The following is a 21,276-nucleotide window of genomic DNA, read 5'->3' on the forward strand; positions in this document are numbered from 1 at the left end:
CCCACAGTACTGAAACCTTCTAGGGAGCACAGGGAGGGGCAGGAGAATCACGGATAACTCCAGCATGGTCTGGGGCTGAGGAAGAAAGACAAAGATCTGCTTGTTTTCTCTGCCCCAGAGAGAAGAGAAGGTGTGAGATGCTGTGAATAATTTGTCACAGTATAACTTTGGTATCTCAGAAGAACCACGGAATGGCTGAGGTAGGAAGGGACCTCTGGAGGCTACCTGAGATGATGCTGAAGACCCCTTTGAATTAAGCAGAGCAAACAACTCCTAAAAAGGCAGGAATGCATTTGTCCTCCCTGCCCTTGGCTTGCTACCATCTGCATTTTTTTTTTCCCAAAACCCAGCCTTTCCTCCCCTCTCCCTTTAGATGGAGCAGTTCAGCCAGGAAGAAGCTAGAGAAGAGCAAGGCGCAGGGAAGCAGTGAGGCTGCAGTCCCACACCCAGCAGCAGCAAAAAGCAGAGCAGAAGGAAGCAAACACACCTACATACATAATTACATGTGTTTACAAACAGCCTTGATGAACAAAGTCATTTGCCCCTTCACTTTGTGAGCAAAGTATAGGTCTGGCACACTGTGAGTGGCTGTGGGCTCCTTCCAACCTACCCTAATACACCCAACATGTCCTGGACAACTAACCCCATCCCCATATGCCCCTGTCCTCATCGCTCAGTGACACTCAATCACTTCAATGATATAAAGAGCTGCAGACATCACCACAGGACACTTGTTCTCTGGGGATGAGATTGGGGACCCAATCACGCTGCTCCACGTCTCCCATCTATGCATCCCACGAGCATCAAGCTGTCCCCAGCCCGGCTCTGCTCACCCAGGACAGCCACCTCATCTCCCATGGCCAGCACAGGGATTAATTGCTAAATTGCTTTAAAATGAAAGAAGGGGAGAGGGGCTGGGGCTGAGCAGCAGAGCCCTGCTCAGAGGGAGGCAGAAGCACAGCAGGAATTCTGAGGCCAGCCTTTGATGGCTTTCTCTTCCTGCTGTGAGCACTAATGACTTCAGAGAGGGTGTTGGGCACTGTGAGTGAAGGGGAAGAGGAAGAGGCTGGAGGTGCTGGTGCATGCATGCCTGCAGATTTTTGATGTCTAGGGTACATCAGAAGTTTTTCCTTTCATGCTTTCAGGAGCACAAGGACGTTGAACAGGCATCTCCTGGTGCAGGATGCAGAAGGAGTGCCCAGAAAGGGAAGAGGAGCAGCTCTGATGCTCTCTGGGGGGTTGTTTACTCTGAAACCTAATGACTTCATCAACACCACTGTACCTCAGCTCTCATTATTCTGAACCATACAACCCTCCCCTCCTGCTGAGTGGTTAAAGAGTCCACACCCCTCTGACCTCAGGGCTCACTGAGCTGCTTTTAACTCTTTCACCAAAGAGGATTTACCACAGCCCTGCCTTGCTGCTGCAGCCCAAGCTGGGCACAGCGCTGCGGGCACACTCACCCCTGGTTGGTCCCCCACTCATTCCGGATGCAGAGATGCTTATGGACAGGGTCTTTCATGTAGCCCTCATAGCAGAGACACTCACCTACAGAAAGAGGGTGCACATCAGGGACAGGGGGCCCTGCAGGACCCCCACCATCCCCCGCTTACCAGTCTCAGGGTCGCACTGATGCTCGCAGGGGTCAAGGAGGCGGCGGGCACAGAGATCCAGGGCCCAGGGGCCACTGGAGTTTTGCTGGGAGAAGAGGACGACCTGCGCCGGGTTCAGCCAGTCGCTGGCGTCCAGCTGGCTGCCCTCCAGCAGGATAAAGCGGCTCCCTGCCGCCCGGGGGGCAATCAGCAGCAGTCCCCTCCATCCCACAACAGCACTCTCCATCCCATCACATCACCCTCCATCCTGTGAGAGTTCCCTCTATCCCATGATAGTCACCTCCACACCATCATGGTGCCCCTCCACCCCGTGATTGTCCCCTCCATTCCACAACTGCATTCCGTTAACCCGCAAGTCTCCTCCATCCCCCTACAGTGCCCTCCATCCAGCAATGGCCCCCTCCATTCCAAGAATCCCAGGATCCCACAGCCCCACAATGAACCCCTCCATTCTACAAGCCCATCTCCACACCAGCCTGTATTCTCTAAACCATGTCAGCCCCCTCCATCCAGTGTCCAAGCCAGCCAAACCCACAATGGCCACCACTCATCCTTTTGTTGTTGTGCTGGTGCCATCCATCTCATCCATCCCACATCCACCTCCTACATCCCACGGCCATCTCCTCTACCCTATGACACCCAACTCCATCATGTGCTTGTCCCCACCATGCCATGCCCATCCCCACCAAACCTTGCCCACACTCATATCCTTCATCCCACAGTTTTCCCCTCAATCCTGTACCCACTCCACACCTGTCCCCTCCATCACAGCTCCCACCCATAGGTTGGCAATTGTAGGACTGTGGTCACTCACCATCAGCAATGAGGTGCTCAGGGACATGGAGGGTGATCTTGACAACAAGGGGGCAGCTCATGTGGGAGGAACACACCAGGCTAATGATACAGCTTGTCACACTGATGAGGGTCAGAGTGGTCTTATTCACAGGGCTGCGGGGGGACCCGACTGCAAAACACAAAAAGTGCATTCCAACCCCAAACCCAGCATCCTAAGAGATAGGGACAGTAGAAATCAGGACAGAGGTGAGGGAAGCTCACTGCCCAACCTCCTGCATTCACCTCGGCTGCGCCTCCGGCTCCGAGAGGGGTCTGTGTAGAAGGTCAGCTGGGGATCAGTGTCTGCCTCCGTCCCAGAGTCCCCTTCAGGGTTCAGAAAGGCTGAGCCAGCTGTGGGTGACACCAAGCATGGTTCCAGCCGTGGCAGCACCCAAATACATCCCATCCCCGCATTGCCACAAAGGGCTGCAGGGTGGGTAGGCACAGAGCAGCCCTGTCCCATCCCATCACTGGTCACCTCGCGCCTTGTTGTTGATGCGTTTGCGTTGGCTGCTGGAGGTGTGGGACAGCAGGGTGGCCTGCTGGTGGTTGGAGTCCACAGGGCTGGTGGCGATGATGTTGTCCTTGTATTTGTTCATCAGGGACAGCTTTGCGTTATCGCTCCCTGGGCGGGAAGAATTGAAGGCAACATCTTTCAGGGAGAAAGACCAAAAGAAAAGAAAAACAAAAGGGAGGTGAGAAAAAGATTTCCTTGGCTCGATCCCCAGCATCCATACAAGGTGAATGGGGTTGGCGGACCAGCCTGCTCCCAGTGCAGCTCCTCAAATCCCCAAGAGGACCCAGCACATCCACCAAGCCTGGTTAAACGTGGAGATTTAATATTCAAGGCACTCCTGCATAGCCAGGTCTGCAAAGAAGACCCCTGGAGAGTTTTAGGAAGCACACTGCAGCCTGTCAACAGAAGGGCTTCTGGAGAACGCCACTAACATCTCACGTGTTCAGAGAAACGTGACAAAACACTCAAGGCAAAATATACATATATGCAATGATGGGGAGAAGAGAAGATGGACATGGTTTGAGGGACAGGGATTCGTGGGCATGGTGGTGATGGGTTGATGTTCGGACTAGATGACCATAAGGTTGGATGAGACTACTAATGATTCTATGGACCCTGCTCAGCCCCATTGCTGCCCGACCTGGCGTGAGGTCCATGCTTGACTTCTCATTGCAGCCCTGCAGCGAGTCGAGGGTACGGGTGACCTGGCTGGCAAAGTCCTCACCGCCATTCATACATTCACGCTGGAGGTGGTGCCGCAAGTCGGTGATGTCGTATTCATAGCCATCCAGGATCGGGGTCTCGCGGATACTGAGGGTACCGCTGGAGTTGTGGCCCTGCACACGGGCATTGCGCAGGCTCTCCCGCCCGTGCCCCCCAATCAGCACCGAGGGGATGTAGTGGATCTCGTTGGCAGCTTCGGCGCTGGCACTTTTCTGAGGTTGTGGCACACGGCGCCGCTTGCACCACCGCCGCCGGGTGTAGAGGATCATCACCAAGCAGAGGATGGAGAGCAGCAGCGCGATCATCCCTCCCTGTGAGCACAAAGCAGCAGGGCTCAGCATGGACTGCGGAACAGCCCCGGGAAGCAGGCTGGGAGCAGCCCGACCGCACCGACAAGAGCTCCTGGCACTGCAGGGTGAAGCCCGCCTCGAGCAGGGCCGGCTTTGAAGTCACCACTGAGCCATAAAAAAGCAGCATTTAAAGCAGAGCGTGGTTTGTTTGTGCTCTCCCGCAACGTCTTTGAAAGCAGCAAGCGGGTTTATTATAGGCAAACACTCCTGCGGGCAACTTTTTCTGACCCATTTCCTGCCACTTTCAATGCTGTCACTCTCAATCTCGGTAGATTTTCTCAGGGCATCCTGTGGAAATTTCAGTGCAGATTAAGTGCGATGAAGGCTTGGGACAGCGACTGAAGCAAGGTTTGGGGGACGCAGAATGGAAGAGCTCAGTCCCCGCAGCAGCTCTAAGCACACCGAGCCCCACCACCTCCCATCATACCACCCAAGGTCAACCAGAGACATCACCACCGCGGCACGGATGGAGGCAGTGAGATGAAAGCTCCAGCTGGCTCCTTGCGCCTGGTCTGCCAGGAATAATAATAATAACAACAATAATGGTGGAAAAAAAGAGCACATGGAGCCAGCTGAAAGCTGCCTGTCCGACCGTGCCTCCGGTCCCCCTCTTCCTTTTCATGAAATAGGTGTTCTTGATAAAATAAAATAGTAGTCATAATCTGCTCCATTAGGACCAAACATTACGGAAATTATTGAACGAGGAGTAGGAGACAAAGCTGGGAAAGGAGCCCTAATGGCCATTATGGCTTCGCCCTCTTCCATTCCCAGGATAATGGAGCTGCAGTGTATCCTCACTGCCCACCTCCCAAAATTTCTTTAAAAGCAAAAAGAGAAAGACAAAGGAGGAGACACCAGCAGTGGAGGAGACCAGCAGCCCTGCAGACACATCTCTCCAGGCAGGAACCAAGACGACAAATCTGTCACTGTGGATGAACAGTGGTACTGGATTCCCACCTGGGTTCCTCTCCATGGGAGTATGGAAAACCTTCATCCTTCCCACTGGGACTTGGGCAAAGGATGCACGGGGACCCAGTGCTAGGAGGGTTTCTTGCGCATTCCCCATGCAGAACATTGTCATGATGGATAAAGCCCCTCTCTTACACTACACGCACCAACCAAATGAGAATGATAGAAAATCAGCCTTGAAAACTACATGTGACTTTGACCCCAGGCACAAAAGCCAACCTCTGTTTGTCAAGGCAAAGGATGCTGCTGGAGCTGAGTGATGGAAAAGCAAGGGAAAGGGAGGATGCAATCTGTACTTATATATTTTGGTGCAAGAATCGCAGGCATCCTTTCACCACTTTGATAATAAGACTCATTTCATATGCTCCTGCTGGGTCTGGGTATTCAGCAGTCATCAAAAAAAACAAGACCACAGCAGCAGAGTGGCCTGAGTGTGGGGCCGGCATCTCCCCAAGGCAATGCTCTCCCCTGGGGAAGGGACCAAAATGAGGAAACAGACCAGAAGTGTTCTGGGGTTGGCTTTGCTAGTGATTTTTTTTTTTTTTCCTCAAGACTAATCAAGTGCAAATGATGGAGGAGAAGCCTGGCCTCCGGCGTCAATCTGGAAGAGCTACAGCCTTCTCATTAGGGTAGGCACCATTAAACAGCCTGTTTGCAGCCTCGGCAACACATTGTCTGTGGCTAATTATCTTCCAATGGCTCAAAAATGGTCAGTCCTTCAGACTTTTCCAACATTAGGAAAAATAAAAACACAGCCCCCTTCCCCCCTTCCCCACCCCAGATCTTTTCCTTGCCCTCCTTTCTCTGCCATTAAACCTTTTCCCTGTGGTTCTGCACGGGGACTTTCGCATGGAGCTGTGCTGAGCAAAGCAGTGGTGACAAGTGCCTGGTGGCACTGTGACACCACTGCATGCAGGCACCCGAGCAAAGGGCTGCCAAGGGAGTCACTGTGAATTAACCCCGAATTAAGCTGGATGCAACCTTCAAAGCCCGGGGTGAAGGATTCCCGCAGAAGCACCGGGGAACATTTAGGTGGCAGAGAGCATAAGTCATTCGGAGATGTGAATTCAGGGACAAGTGTAACGCAGCCCAGTGCTCAAACATCCTGCATAGCATCCTATCCACCTCCATCCCAAAGCAGGAGGAGAAGGGATGCACGTACCATGACAGAGATGTGCAGGATCCTCAGCTCCTCCTCAGCCGACTCGGTTTGGGGTTCCTCAGTGGGCTCAAAGCCGGGCAGGTTGGGAGCCCCATCCTGGTGGTGGATGTGGAAGAGCAGAGTGCCATTCTCCAGCCACTGCTGCCGCCAGCGCACCAATGGGATGTCATCCGTGTTGCCTGAAATCTCTGTGAAAGCAAATGTGGTCATAAGAGGGCTACCAGGGGAGTATCCACCTCATCCCACAAAGTGGGTGTAGCATGCAACCAGGGGTTGGTATATCACAACGGATGGACACCGGCATCCCCGAGGCTCTAATTCAGCCAGTTTTTGCCCATATGCTTCACGTCACACACAGCCCCAGCCGCAGGGAGCAGAGAATACGGAACAACTTCTCAGGAGCGCTAATGGGATCACTGGGGCTGTGCAGCTAATTACTGTAAACGGAAAATATAATGACTGGAGAGATGCGCACGTGGCTGCAATCGCACCTGCAGTGCTGGCTCCCACTGAAGTCTTGAGCTTTCAAGTTTTTGCCCACACATTGCAGCTCCCCACACAAACACAGCACAGATACCTCTACCTTCCACTCAAGGACCCTGACCTTTCTAGGTGCCTTCAGCTAGAGGATCTTTGGCACTAGGGCAGATGGGCAGAGCTGAGCTGGGTAGCGATGACACTGGATGAAACCCAAGCAAAGCAGCGGAGGCTGCATGCCTAACAAAGCCACATGTGCTCAACTGGTCCAAAACTGCATAGACACACAGAATCATTAAGGATGGAAAAGACCACTAAGATCACTGGTTCCAACCCCAAGCCATCCCCACTGCACCCACTACCCATGTCCCTCAGTGCCACATCTACAAGATTCTTTAAAACCATTTCAGAGATGAGGCTTAGCAAAGTCGGGTGACACCAGCACATCACCGTGGCAGAGCTGGGCACTTTTCCCTGTCTGCACATAGGAAGCCTTGATCTTGCAGCTCCAGTGTGCTATTTCCACTTCAGCTTTTTTTTTTTTTCTCCTCTGAAAATGCAAACATTATTTGCATTTGCTGTCATGACCATGAAAAGCATGATGAGCTTCTCCCTTGCCATATGGGTCAGTCCAGTGTGGTCTCATTTATACTGTGTGCTTCGGTGGTGCTGGGAACCAGCCTGAGCTCACTTAGCAAATTGTCATCCACATTTTGTTCATCTCAAACCACCTTCAAATGAAAACTGGAATTCAATTATCGCGTCGAAAAACAACATTTTAAATTTACCGTTAATTAATTTCATTAGGCTGCCTTAAGTGAGCTAGCTACCAAAGGGGGGAAGGGGGGGGGGGAAAATGCATCAAAAACCAAGTCCAGCCCTTCCAAAGTGATTTGATTAATCAAAAGAAACATTAACGAGTGAATTGGCAGGCGGTTTCTGCTCAGCACGGGCTGTATTTCTGATGGCAATCAACGTGCTTTCACTGTCCCAAGCAGAGGGATGCTGAGCCCTCCTTGGGCTACTGGGAAGCAGAGTGGGGAGGAGTGCACGCATCCCTGCAGCCAGAAGCACTTTTGAAATTCCCTCTAACCACTGAGCTGTGTGTTTCAGCACAGGATCCCCTTTGAAAGTCTGGTCCCGGGAGCCACAAGAGTTTGAAAGAGCTGATCTCCTCCTCTCCCACCTGGTCTTTATTCATGGGCTGAAAGGGGAAAACAAGCTTTCCTGCTTTCTCAACTCCCTGCGGCTTCCCAACTTCAAATGAACTAGCTCAAATTGAAGAAAATATTCTCCCCACACCTGCTTGCTAATGTGAAATTAAGAGTAATTAAGGCAAGAGCTTTTACGCACAACAGGAACTCAACGTCCTGACATTTCGAAAAATGTAAATACCAGCATTTCCCCCATTGTGAAGACTGGAAATAATAGATACTAAGTATATGACATTGTGACATTTAGAATGCTGGAGTAAAAGATGTTTTCCCCTGATCTGACATATCATTGAAAAATCAGCACCCTTCAGCTCATTAATATTTGAGGAGGTCTCCTTGATGGAAGTTATTTAAATGATTAATAGATTATAGTAAATTTAGGCCTTAAAATAGGTTGTCATAATTTCAAATTTATTTAAACAGGCTCCTTTCTAAAAAGAATAATGTATTTCAATGAAAAAGGGATTCTTACTTTAAAAAGAGCACAACACGTGAGCTTCAGGGCTGACATGTGCGATCCTTCTCCCACCCACCACCCTCCCTCCTGCAGCTGCATCACATACAGGTCAGGGTGCTAGAAACAGGGAAAACACCCCAGGAATCAGCTCCCATCACTCCAAACAGGTAGACTGTGACCTCTACATCACCATGAGGGGCAAGGCTCCTCCACTGCCACTGTTCCCGCAGAGCCTGAGTATGAGAGCTTCATCCTCAGACCCCCTCCTCCTCTCCCTGATGGATTTAACAACACTGCACCTGCCCCCACTCCATTCTATTTCTACTTTAAAAACAGATCTACAAATATTTTCCTGCCCTGATGATGTTTCCCTGGAGCTTGGCTCAAGCAAGGCAAAGACCATGGCCAAGACCATGGCCATTCTCTCTCGTCTCTCCCTCTCGCATCCCCCAGTCCTGCACCTCTCACATTTATCTTTTACCTGTCCCCAAGCAGACATCTCATTGCCTGATAGGACTACTGTGACCCATACGGCCATTTATTGGGGTGCTGATGGAGATCAAGTTCTACGTTAGGACTGGTGGGTGTCAACCTCATCAACCAGCCCAAAAACATGGTTCAGGAGACCCCTGAGGAGGAGGTGGGGAAAGCAGATAGCCAAAAAATGGCAGCAAGGAGAGGATAATTTCAAGTTCAAAGTTTGAAAGATATTGATGACAGGCCTTGTCCCCGCATGGCTTTCATTAAGGCCTGGATGTGAAGCCATTAGCACTAGTATTAACTTCTTGCACCTCTGTTAAAAAATAGCCTGCCTGGGTCAGGGGTTAATAACTGTAGGACACCACTAATTACGCTGTGCCGTGTTTGCCTGGTATCAAGAGTGGTCCAGGTCCTTCCCATCCACGGGAGCAGCAGCCCCAAAGACCCCAGCAGATGTGTTCAATGGAGCCACTGTGTTGCTCCCCTCTCAGAGCATCTGTAAGCAAAAAGAGCAAGTCAAGGAGAGGAGAGCAGGAAAGTCTGGATGGCGTTACTGGAGTGCTGGAGGCAGTGTGGTTATACCTGCTGCATTATAGATCACCTGAACAACTTAATTTTCTTGGGACAGCCACCCAGCCTGCAGCAAACCCTGCCTTTGGGCTCTGCACACTGCTTTGTAGCAGGCCAGTGCTGCATGTGCATGCAGAACCAATGCTCTCAAGCCCTTGCAATGTCAAAAGTGTTGCCCCAACACTGGCACACAGCCATCACCAGGACCCTGAAATGTGCTGGGAGAGGAAAACACATAAAAAGAACAGCGCTCCCTAAAAACAAATGCAGTCTTTTGAGCGGGGGAAGAAAAAAGGTAAAACATTTTTTGTTTCCATTTGGAAGCGTTTTGCGCTAATAAATGCCTCTGATTAGGCAAATGAACTCTGCCATAATGCCAGTCTCTGCAGAGTGCAGCTTTTGACTTGGACTTATACTTCCTCATTAACATTTAAACCTGGCTTATTTTCCATCGGAACCCAACTGTGTTTTTATTTAAGTTCCCCATTAGCTTGTGCATTTACTCTATGCCTGAACCTTGCACGTCCTTTAAACAGCTCTACCCCAGCTGAAACAAGCCCTGGTCCAAAGGCCTCTAAAGCATGCAGTAACAGGGAGCCCATTCCACAATGAGCCGTTGTGCTGGAACCTCAGGATGTGATTCATGGCAATTCAGATGTCAAAATGCATATCCTGATATTTAAGCAGTTTTTTTTTAACCTGAGATTTTACTGACACATCTTTCATGGGATAATACTCGCATTTTTTATTGGCCTGCTTAAACAAAAATCACATTCACCGCTGACTATTCATATTTTATTTGCAATTTTTTCCCCCTCTCCAGGCTAGCTTGCTCTGTAGGTCACCCTGCCTTTCTAAGACAATCCAGATTTTCCATAGCAGCAAACACAAGTCTCACCCTATCTGTTAGGTACCTGCGTCACGGGAGATGGCACTTGGTGCAAGATTTCAAACAGATCCATAGACCCAGGACAATCTGGAAGCTCAAGGAAGAGGCATCCAGCTATATCTGGAGGCGTTCCCCAGATGGGTCCAATGTCACCCCATCATTTTGCTCAACCTAGGGCAGGTACACATGAAGCCATCACCTTCTGTAGCAAGGCTGACAGCTAACCAGGTTTCCCCTTGAAATGCTGGGTGCCTTTGCTTTTGGGAAGGTCATCAAGGAGTTACTTTTCAAAGCTGTACCCATGTTTTACCATGAAATGGGATTTTTATTCCAAATATGCTACAGCCTTAATTTGTTCCTTTCTTTAACAGCAAAGCCCTCCATCACTCCTGGAGTGACACTGTGCCACACCACCATTTCCAGAGCAAAGGACACCGATTCATCATTAACAAAAATAAGTCAGCTGGGTTTGCTCCACAGCTGTTGACCCCACAACATCACACATCCCATTGCCCCGCTCTTCTCTGAGAACACAAGGATAATGCTCAACCACACCTATGGAACATCCACTCCGAGGTTATTTTCCATCACATCTGTCAATTTTGACCAAAAGCTGCAATAAGTAAGTTGGGATACTTGTTGGTGTTTGGTTTTCACTTCTGTTTTATTAGTAAGGTCCCACTGACCATAACTGTGAGGTAGGAGATGTGCGACGAGAACAAACCCATGTCTTGAACCAAACACTCAGGAAAGCACCTCTGCTTTATGATCACGTGAAAAAAAAAAACCAACACAAAATCCCACACCCTACATCATGACAGTGAAATATATCCCAGCAATTTAAGAAATGCAACATTGATATTTATGCCCTGGAAAGGACCACATTTGAAGTGGGTATCCCATCCCAACACCCTGCAATGCCATCACGTCATCCCCTCCAGAGGGAAACCCAGGTCTCCACAGAAAGAGCCCAAATGATGGAGAAGCTCTCAGTTAGCCAAGAAAAACTACTGCCCTGGCTACACTGCTTCCCAGCAAAGCCCAGTGCTATTTAATCTTTAGTAAACTGGAGCCACCATCCACCAGATCCTCCTCTGCTTGTGTCTACAGGCCTTAAAAGCCCCACAGCTCTCCAGTTCTCTCTGCTGGGCTCCCTACATCTTGGTAATGAGATTAGAAAGCATCACGGTCAAAGGGCAAAGAGTTCTTGGAGGAGATTTCACAACAAATGTTTGACATGTAGGGCATGAACCCATCATCCCATTAAGTGTTCAACTGTAAGAGAAGGAGGACAGCTGCTGAACTTTGGCAAAAGTCTACTGCTCTGAAATGGCAAACAACTGGTGGAACAAACCTCGATGGAAAAGACTCCAAACTCGTAAGAAAATGGAAATTAAAGACCAGTAAATTCTACTTCTGCCCTGGTCAGTTTATTAGAAGAAGCAGTTGGTTGCATGGATAGATGTAGGTCATGCAACACTGCACAACAGTAGATAAGGGTGATCCAGTTTGATGGATTCCTTTCAAAGAGGTCTTGTCAAAAAAGTTTCCCAAAGAATCTAAGTAGGGATGTCACCAGAGGGAATGTCCTCTGGAAGCCCACCATGCAGGGGAGGAATAAGGTTGCATTTCATAAGGAAAGGAGGTTACCAAGGAACCCCACAGAGATCTCTGTCAGGACCTCAGCTGTTCTGAAGGGCTCTGGAAGAGGAAGCGAGTGACAAAGCTGGTCACCAATGCTAAAATTAGGTACCTCAGAGCTAAAGCTGTGAAGTTCTAGAGAAAAGTGGGCAAGAAAGTGGGCAGGTGAAATCCAATGTTGGTGACAGCACGCTGATCTCAAGAACTGCCAGCAGTATTCAGGTCAGCCATCTCGTAACGGAAGCAGCAAAGGAGGCTCCAAAGAGGCACACAAAGAAGACAAGAGGTCTGAAATGTTTCCGTGGAGAGGAGAAACCAACTGTGTTAGTACTCAGCAAGGAAAACAAACAGCTGAGCAGGGAAAGGATAAAAGCCCATAAAATCATGAAGCCAGCGGAGCAGTGGAAATGGCAATGATTATTCACTATTTCTCACTCTGCGAGAATTAGGAATGTAAAAACTAACAAAAGGCTCCGTTTCATCCACCATGAAGCATGAAAGCCCAGAGAAAGGAACTGATTTCAAGGCAGACAGACCCACCAGCAGCGACCAAGCCAGACAGCCCACAGACAAATCCTAGCTTTTAGAGACCCCTGCAGCACAAACCTTGGCAGTATAGGGGGGGAAAGAAAAATTACACAGTATATGCTTTTTCATATTTTTCCCCAATTATCAGCCACTTCCTGCTGTTGGAGATGAGCTCCAACCTGCTCTCCACACACCTCCCAGTGCCTTGGGGTTGGAGGGCAGCTGCAGGTCCAGCAAGGTGCCACCAAGGCCACACTTACATGTCTCCTGCTCCTCCAAGCATGGCCTTGATGAGAAGAACTCACAGCCTACCTTGGGACAACCCATACCCAAATCACAGAACCATGAAGGTTGGAAAACACTTCTAAGATCATCCAGTCCGACCACCAGCCCATCCCCTCCATGCCCACTGACCACATCCCTTAGTGCCACATCTCCATGGTTCTTGAACACCTCTAGGAGAGGTGACTCCACCACCTCCCTGGGCAGCCCGTGCCAATGCATCACTGTCCTGTCCAAGAAAAGATTTCTTTCCTAATTTTTTCTAATCCTCCAAACCCTCCACGCCATCAAACCCTACAAGCCCAAGACACCTGCCAAGATTACCTTCAGTTTCCCAAGTCAGTTTTCACAGGGAGGAGAGCAGCTATTTATATCCATCATGGGCTGGCAGAAATGGTAATGACTGGCCACTGCAGCCCATCTGGCAGGCATTAGTGGGACACCAGAGCATATCGTACAGGCGAGGTCAGCAGCAGTGGTGGGACAGGCAGGGGAGGGAGGGGGATGCATTACAGCAGTGACACAGACTTCAAGGGTAAACTCCAGCCTGCTCCTGCAAGCTAATTTAAGTGCTCGTTACGCCAAGGCCAAGAGGTTGGGTGAATTAGACATTATTTTGATAGGACCCAAATAACCCTGCCAGGAGGTCCTCCAAGAGGTGGTCCGCCTCCTCCCAGCTCCTCAGCATGGACTGGCACTCAACTTGGGGCAGGGTGGAGGTAGAGCTGACTGCAGCATGCTGCCATAAACCCCTTAGTGCTTAGAAGCACCTACCCAATTTCAAGCTCTGCTTTCAAGTTGGCGGAGATGCTTAGAGATAACAGGGAGAAGGAAACTGGAAAGAAAAAAAAAAAATAGGGAAGAAAGACATAGAAGGGGAAAAGTTGACTGTGCATCTTGAATTTATCACTCTTGAGAGAAGAGCTTGTCAAGAGGGCCAGAGACCAGCCAGTGCGCGGTGATCAATGGGAGGGCTTTTGGGTCTAGTCAGGCTTGTTTCAGATTTACAGGAACTGAATAGAGGCATAAATCTGTCTCTGCCTGACGAAAATGGAGGTAATTAAATCTGCAGGTGTATATAATTGTCATATTGATGATCTATATAAATCAGCAGAGCCAGAAGAGGCACTGAGCACCGAGTTGAGCGTGGAGTCTCTCCACGAGGAGTTTCCTGTCCACCTGCAGGTGGTGAGACAGCAGATGAGCACAGGGGTCCCACATCACCCACAGGGATGTGCACCATCACAGGAATTCCCCATGACCCCAAGAAGATGAGGAGCCCAAGAGGATGATTCTGTGAGCCCTGAGCTTTGAGATGCCTGACAGCTGCTCACAGGAGGTGGATGCTACTTTGAAGCTCTGAGCCAGGGTGCAAGTGGGGCACCAACTTGATCTTGTAGCTTTTTTTTTTTTTTTTCCTCCACTCTCTGTTTAATTTATTTTAACCTTTGTTATTTTGGGAACTTTGAAGCCTAAGCTGCTTGGAGCCAGCTGCCTTTGTTGGAAGGACAGAAAGTGCAAAGCAGGGATCTGAAAGCAGTGGGATAAAAGGCCAGCATCCACAGCCAACCTCCATGGAAGCTCCTGCCTTTCTCCCCCTACATCCCAAGGAAGCCACCCTGTGAGCTACTCCTCACTGCTCTTTTCCCAACTGCTGGAGATCTGGGTGTGAGCCAAACCTTAGAGCACACATAAATGGATTTGCTACCCAGAGGAACCTAAAAGCCTCTGAAGACCATCCACGTGGCCAATGCTGTTCATGCCCAGTCCCATTTTTTAGCACCCTAAGCTGGCCAAAAGCAGGAGCCCAAGCAGGAGAGATGGAGAAAGGAAGGAAAGGCTTTTGTGCATGGTCCTCCCCACGTCTGCATGCTGGCCCCACTGCCAAAGAGGGTCTGAAATGGGATAATTAATTAAACATCGAAACAAGCACTTCTGCATTGCAGTCCAAATTATGTAACAAGTTCCTCATCCCCAGCATAGCTCAGCTGTAACATGACTGCACAGCATGGCCCTGTGCTCACCTGCCTGGCTCTTCAGGCAGGGACTGCAACCATGGGGATAAACTAGGGGACAAAAATAAAGAGCTGTAGCCAACTGCAAATACCTACGCCCACAGAAACAGCCTTGCTTTGTCCCCAGGGCTCCCTTCACCCTGACAGCTATGGGTGCAGGGGCATGGGAGGGATGCCCTAGGATAGACTTGCCCTCACCCACCACTGCTTCTCACCCAAAGGATGCTCCTTATGCACAAAATCAACTTCAAAAATACTTTCATGATTTTTTTTTTCTTTTGCAGAGGCTGAGTCCTCTGGCTGTCATGCATCCTTGTACCCTATTCTGGGATCAAGGAAGGGGAAAACACAGTATAACACTGTAACATGATGGAATGCACAGCAATGATAGCAGAGTAGCAAAACCCTATGCTACAGTAAGTGAGGATGAGCCCAAATATATCAGCTGTAGGCACAGAAATGAAGGGAAAAAAATCTCCTTACCCTGGGAAAGCTTCACATAAGCAGTGAACTCCAGCAAAATACGCTTGCCTCCACTGCCAATCCTAAATGAGGTCTGGGAAGAGTGAAGTCAGGATTGCATACACCTGAGCTCCCCTGGGTTGGCTCTGCCTTCCCACCAGGTGCTCAATCACTGCTTTGAGCTGTGACTTAGCATTTCCACTACAGGTGGTAACAGAAAGCTTTCAAAGCCAGACCAGGTTAGGGTTTGAGCAAACAGACATGAGCCACTAATGCTTCCACCATCCACCCTACTGCACTGCTCTGGGTCTGACTGGTCAAGGTACAGTGCACATCCAGGAAGAAAGCATCTCCCTCTGGCTGAGCGCTGCAGAACAGGTCGGTGAGCTGCAGCCAGCTGTGTTTCAGAAGTCACCAATGCTCTCTGGTAAAACTCTGCTGGCAGTTCTGTTTCCAATGGGAAAGCAGCTCCTCACCAGCCCAAGTGCCTCTGGGAAGGCTGCCTCCAGGGATGCTCAGAGCTGCTGAGCGGCATGTGGGCCCTCTGTGCAAAACCAATGTTTCCAAGAGGTTTCCCAGACGGTGGGGACACTGGGGACATCATTAGGGAAGTGGGCAGGATGTGAGCTCTGCATGGATGTGAAGCCCATGCTGAGTTGGGCATAGCACCCCATGGGAGCAAAGCATTCTTGGGACCTCAGCCAGCTGTCCTCTCTTCCCCCACCAGGCAGATCCAGCCCCTAAGGCACATCCTGAGCCCAAGCCCCCAGCCCCAAAGCCAGAAAGGTGGTTGCAAACACAGCAACACTGGGTTCCCAGCCCTGTGCCCTCGCTCTCCCATTCCCTTGGGGATGTTCAAATTAATTGGCTTGTCTCCTGGAGCTGTTAGCTGGAACAAATAAAAAAGAAAGGGGGGTGCCAAAACCCATAATAAGGTCTACAGTTCCTCCAAGCTACAAGCACTGCTTTAAATTTCGGGATTTTTTTTTTTCTTGTTCTTTTTCCTTTTTTTTTTTTTCCTCATTTGAAGGAGGTTTCCATGGTAACTGTCTCCCATCACACAAGCGCCTGTCCCCAGGATATTTCAGGATTGCTAATACCTGCTTTCCCAGGCAGCCACACCACACTGTGATGGTGACATGTGGTTGGGTGTCTCAGTGCTCTCAGCTCCGGGTGCCACCTCCAGCCCTGGCCCAGTGGAGGGGATCACAGGAGCTGCCATCACAGGCCACCAATGCAACCATTGGCATTCTGGGGAAGAACCATAGGTGATGGAAGGCTCTTCCGGGCTCTCCCATGCTCAAACACCCCAAATCCCCATGCGAAGGCACAGGTAGGCTCTGCTCAGCCCTTCCCCATCTCCTTCTCTAGCAGGTCAGTTTTCAGCTGGATCAGTTCCCTGCGGAAGCAAAGCCAGCTCTCTACATCCCTGATATCTGCTTGCTCTGCTATGCTCATTAGTCATACTAATTACTGAAATGCCTCAGAGCCAGGCAGGAGAGGGACCATGTCTCCTCCTGCCACATCCAAGCTTCCGTGACCGATGTGCCACCACTGGTGCTTCTCAGTGTTAAGCAGCCACAAACCAGCAGCCAGAGCCTTCCCTTTGCCATGCAAACCCTCCCGATCTGAGCAGGAGAGCCCCAGCAACGTGCAAGGAAAAGGACAGCCAGCTTGAAATGACAGCGCTGTCACCATCCAGATGCTTCCCGAATCCCGGGAGGCAAAAATTCTTTCCTTTAAAGGGCTCCTGCGTGTTGAGACACAAAGAGAGATGGTTGTCCAGCCTTGTTTATCACAGAATCATGGCATCAGAGAGTGGCTTAGGTTGGTAGGGACCCTAAAGATCATCCAGTGGATGATCCACCCCCTGCCACGGATAGGGTTGTCAACCACCAGATCAGGCAGCCAAGAGAGTTTAGCTGGATAATCAATCCTAAAAATTAAATAGCAAGATGGGATGTGGGATGGGACCCAGGCACAACTCTGTTGGCCTGGAGATAGAAGGGCAGAGGTGAGACAGCAGCTTTAGGGTACTTTTAGAAGCCCCAGTATGGGCAACATCATCCCCAAAACATCACCCACAAAGGATGGGAGCAAGTCTCAGGATCCTTACTGGGGCACAGAACCCAGGCTGTCATCTGAGGAAGATGTGAGCAGCACCCTGCACTCCCAGCAGCCAAAACGGGGGCTGGGACCTTACAGCCACCCTGTCACATAAACCCATGTCCACCCATGGGATTGGTCCAAGCATCACAGCATGCTCCCCCTGCTGCTTTCTGGGTCAGCGAGATGCCCCGGCCCCACTGCTGCTGGAGCTGGCTGGATGCACAGTTGCCATGACAACAAGTACCCAGAGATGAAATCCCTGTGTTTGTGGGTTGGAAAGGAAATAAATAAATAAATAAATAAGACAAAACACAACATCCCTCCACATCTGGTGTGCCACCAAAACGCTCCCAGCCAGAGAGGCGGTGGGGCACGGCGGTGGCTTCGAGGATGCTTCCAGTCTGCAAAACCAGCATTGAAGAACCAGGGAGAGGAGGTTGAACAGAAGTGAGATGCTTACAGAGGAGAAAGGAGGTGGCCAGCAGGGATGGGGAGGGCGGCATCCTGCATGGCACAGTGGGTGGCTGGGTCTTAAGGGCAACATCCTGCCAGCAGCAGGGTGGGAGCATAGATCATCACGGCGGGTCTCGGTGCATGCGACAGTGTCCAGGATCCAAGCCAAGTTCAATTAATGGCTCACAATCTTATTAGAGAAATTATTTCAGGATCTTGAGTAAAAGTCCGATATATCCACTCCATTCCATTAGTCAGGCTCATTTAGTAATTCAATCAATCTAAGCAAGGCAATTGAGCTCCTCTGGTATAATTTAACTCAGTTATTCTCTGGGTACTTAAGAATTTCTTAATATTTGCTCCATTATTTCACCATTACACCTATTCGCAGGTGCAAGGTTAGCAGCGAGGCGACGCTGTGGGTCCCAGAGCACCCCATCTCAGTGCCCTGCTTTGGGGGACATGAGATGGGGATGGGGCAGCAGGGTCAGGGTGCCCTCACCTCCCCAAAAATGAAGTCTTCTCCAAGAGATTGGTGAGGATTTGGCACAGGCTGCCCAGGTAAGCGGTGGGGTCATCATCCCTGGAGGTGTTACAGAACAGTGGAGATGTGGCACTGAGGGATGTGGGCAGTGGGCATGGTGGGTTGGGGTTGGACTGGGGGATCTCAGGGGTCTTCTCCAGTCTTATTAAGGCTGTGATCCTAATCTACTGAGATACATTACTTCAGTGCAACACACACAGCGGACAGGTGATGCAGAGAAGGCAGCTCCAGGGGTTGTGAAATCTAAGGGCTGCCTGCAGTTCTTTGGCCATAGCAAGGATGAGCTTTGGTTGGCCGAAGGATCTGTCACCCCAATTACTGGCACCCCGTATCCCCATCTCAGTGCCCCCTGGCCCCAACACATAAAGGAGTCACAGAGAATTCTCCAGTAGAATCCGGAGCTTAGTAGAGAATAAAAACTAAGAAGGACATGAAAAGGAATAGAAACGATGAGGTATTTCAGGGAGATATTCCGCAGTGGTTAAATATGCCCAGCTCATTGGTGCCTTTGAAAAATCTCACCCCTCTAAAAAATTAGAATTGATTTTGTATTTAAAAAGGAATCTATTTAATTTAAAAGAAAGATAATTTGAAATTGTGACGGCTCATATTAAGGCCCGAGTTTAGGATAATCTATTAAAGTCATTAAAGTTCAGAGTGTCTGTCTGCAGGGCAGGTGAAGTTCCCTGCCACAGCCTGGGCAGAAGGGACACTCCTGGGGACATGGAGGGACACGGTGCAACATCCCAGTGCAGCTCAGCACAGCTTCATGGAGTCATTAAGGTTGGAAAAGATCGCTAAGATCATCAGATCCAAACCAGCAACCCACCCCACCACACCCACTGCCCACGTCCCTCAGTGCCACATCTCCGTGGTTCTTGAACACCTTTAGGGTTAGAGTGGGGAGGCAGAAACAGGTCATTCAGTTCGCTCAAACTCACAGGAATGGGACATTTTGGCAGCTGGAACCGCAGGGACAAAGAGGCAGCACGGGTGTGAGGCCAGGGATATGGAGTGCAGGTTGATGCTGCTGGGAGGCCAGGAGGGAACAGTGAGCGGGAAGGGAATACTGAGCTGCAAATTAGCATTTCCTAATGGCCACCAACCAGTGAGAGTGAGGAAAACCCATAACTAATGCAACAGGCACCAAGCGAGATGAAAGCCAATGACTGAGGCATCCTTGATTCAAACCAGGATGGAGCCGAGTGCTTTCCCATCCCCACATCTCAGTGCAGAGCAGCTGCAATCCCTGCGCATCCCCTCCCCATAAAACAGAGGCGACAACCCCACAACCCCCCCCCCACCATGGCTCTGCCTCGGGAGGAATGCAGGAGTGGGGACCAGCGAAGAGGAGCAACTCATGCAACTGCTGAGCTCACAACTCACAACCCTTCCAAACCTTGAAGATGCTGAGGAGGAGGGACAGCCCTGGGTAACCCAGAGGGGCCATAAAGAATGGGGCAAACTCCTAAAATAACCCAACGGAGACAACACATTCCCCCAAATAAATTCATGATGGTGAATAATAATAATGACACTTCGCAAAGGGGCTGTGCCAACCGCAGAGCCGTGGGGCTCTGACCCCCCAGGAGCACGTCCCAAAAAGGGAGGAGCACCTGTGTGGCTTTTAGAGCATCAAATGCCACAATGCCACGCGTGCGCGGCCCCGCAGCATCCATTGCACTGCGGCCCTGTTGCCACAGCAACGCTCTCCGGCCTCCGCCGCAGCATCACAGAGAGAGGCCATGCTGGGGATGGGGACATCGCATCCCACAGCCCCCTCTGGCCACCCCCTAACCCTGGGCATAGCTTTGGGGGTGTCCCCACAACCATCCTATGGCATCCCCCAGCCCTGTGCCTGGCTCTGTCCTTTGCATGGAGCAGAGGGATGCAGCCAGTGCTGCTCCAAGCTCGGATATAGGATCGCAGGTTTTGTGCATGCAGAGAGGTCGGGGGGAGACAGAAAGGTGACAAAGCACAGGGGACAGAACCCAGGTAGAGACATTGCTGTCCCCTCCCTGCACACAGGATGGCACTCAGGATGGCATCACAGCATAAAGGCACGTGCAGGCGCATTGCTTTTGGGATGGCACATGGACAAAGGGGACATTTGGACACGCATGGGGCACCCAAGGGTGAGGGAGCTGGGCACGGCCACGATGGAGAGAGCAGCTGTGGGGTTCACGTGAGGTGGGGGCTGCATGCAGGAAGAATGGGAAAACGGTATTCAGCACAAAATTAAAAGATTGCAGAGATGCCACAGCTCGGCTTGGTCCTGGGGAAGCAAGTGATGGAGGCCTTGCTGTGAGCCCAGCATAAAGAAAGCAGCAAAGGGTTGGCTTGGGGAGGAAGGGGGGGGGGGGGTTAAGATATAAATGATAGTAATAACGACACATAGAGTGAGCTCATCAGCGGTGGGGGAGCGATGCTCAGCAGCACGGCGCTACCTGCCCGGGGACCCGCAGCGGGGACCCGCCGCTATGCCCGGCTGGCAGCGCTCTGCAGCGCGCCGGGGGGGAGGCGGCTCCGCTCGGAGAAGCTCTGCGTGCTGCGGCCTCCCGACGGGCAGAACCTCGGGGGGGCAGCGGGCCGGGCCCGACCCAGAGGGGCTGCGGAGCGCAGGGAGGAGCCCCTCGACCGGGCAGCGCGGGGAGATGCTCACCCAGCACGAAGTAGGGCAGCTCCGTGTTCTCCAGGTCGTCCACCACCACCATCTCTCCGGGAAAATCGTTGCGCACCGAGAAGAGCAGCTTGGGTTCGGCGGCCGAGGGGCCGTGCATGATGCTCAAGTCGTTCTCCCGGAGGAAAGGCAGAGCCGACACCGTGATGCTTTTCAGTTTGCATTCCAGTTCCTTGGCCGCCGCCTCCGCCGCCGCCTCGGCGGGGCCGCTGCCGGCCGCCAGGCAGCACCCGGCCAGCAGGGCGCACAGCCCGGCCCAGGCCATCTTGCAGCTCCGGCGCCGGGCGGCGGCGAGGGGCGGGGACGT

General features: G+C 51.1%; 1 protein-coding gene across 6 annotated transcripts in view; it reads right to left on the minus strand.

Annotated features, from left to right (window-relative positions):
- The window catches only part of ASTN1 (astrotactin 1), a 41,707-nt gene extending 20,432 nt beyond the window's left edge, over window positions 1-21,275 (minus strand). For 2 of the 6 annotated variants that reach the window (XM_031595560.2, XM_090145971.1), the window contains exons 1-8: window positions 20,952-21,272; window positions 6,169-6,356; window positions 3,605-3,998; window positions 2,926-3,072; window positions 2,691-2,798; window positions 2,428-2,577; window positions 1,614-1,781; window positions 1,464-1,548 (exon numbers count right to left, since the gene is read on the minus strand). In XM_031595560.2, the coding sequence (XP_031451420.1) occupies window positions 1,464-1,548; window positions 1,614-1,781; window positions 2,428-2,577; window positions 2,691-2,798; window positions 2,926-3,072; window positions 3,605-3,998; window positions 6,169-6,356; window positions 20,952-21,234 (1,523 nt within the window). In that variant the 5' untranslated portion in view covers window positions 21,235-21,272. Of the gene's footprint in view, window positions 1-1,463; window positions 1,549-1,613; window positions 1,782-2,427; window positions 2,578-2,690; window positions 2,799-2,925; window positions 3,100-3,604; window positions 3,999-6,168; window positions 6,357-20,951 lie in introns of all 6 variants that reach the window. The other 4 variants (XM_090145972.1, XM_090145969.1, XM_090145973.1 and 1 more) reach the window with 4 other exon arrangements.
- Window position 21,276: the final 1 nt, after the last annotated feature.

Source organism: Phasianus colchicus, chromosome 9 (genome assembly GCF_987193195.1).
Source record: "Phasianus colchicus chromosome 9, bPhaCol1.hap1.1, whole genome shotgun sequence".
Lineage (NCBI taxonomy): Eukaryota > Metazoa > Chordata > Aves > Galliformes > Phasianidae > Phasianus > Phasianus colchicus.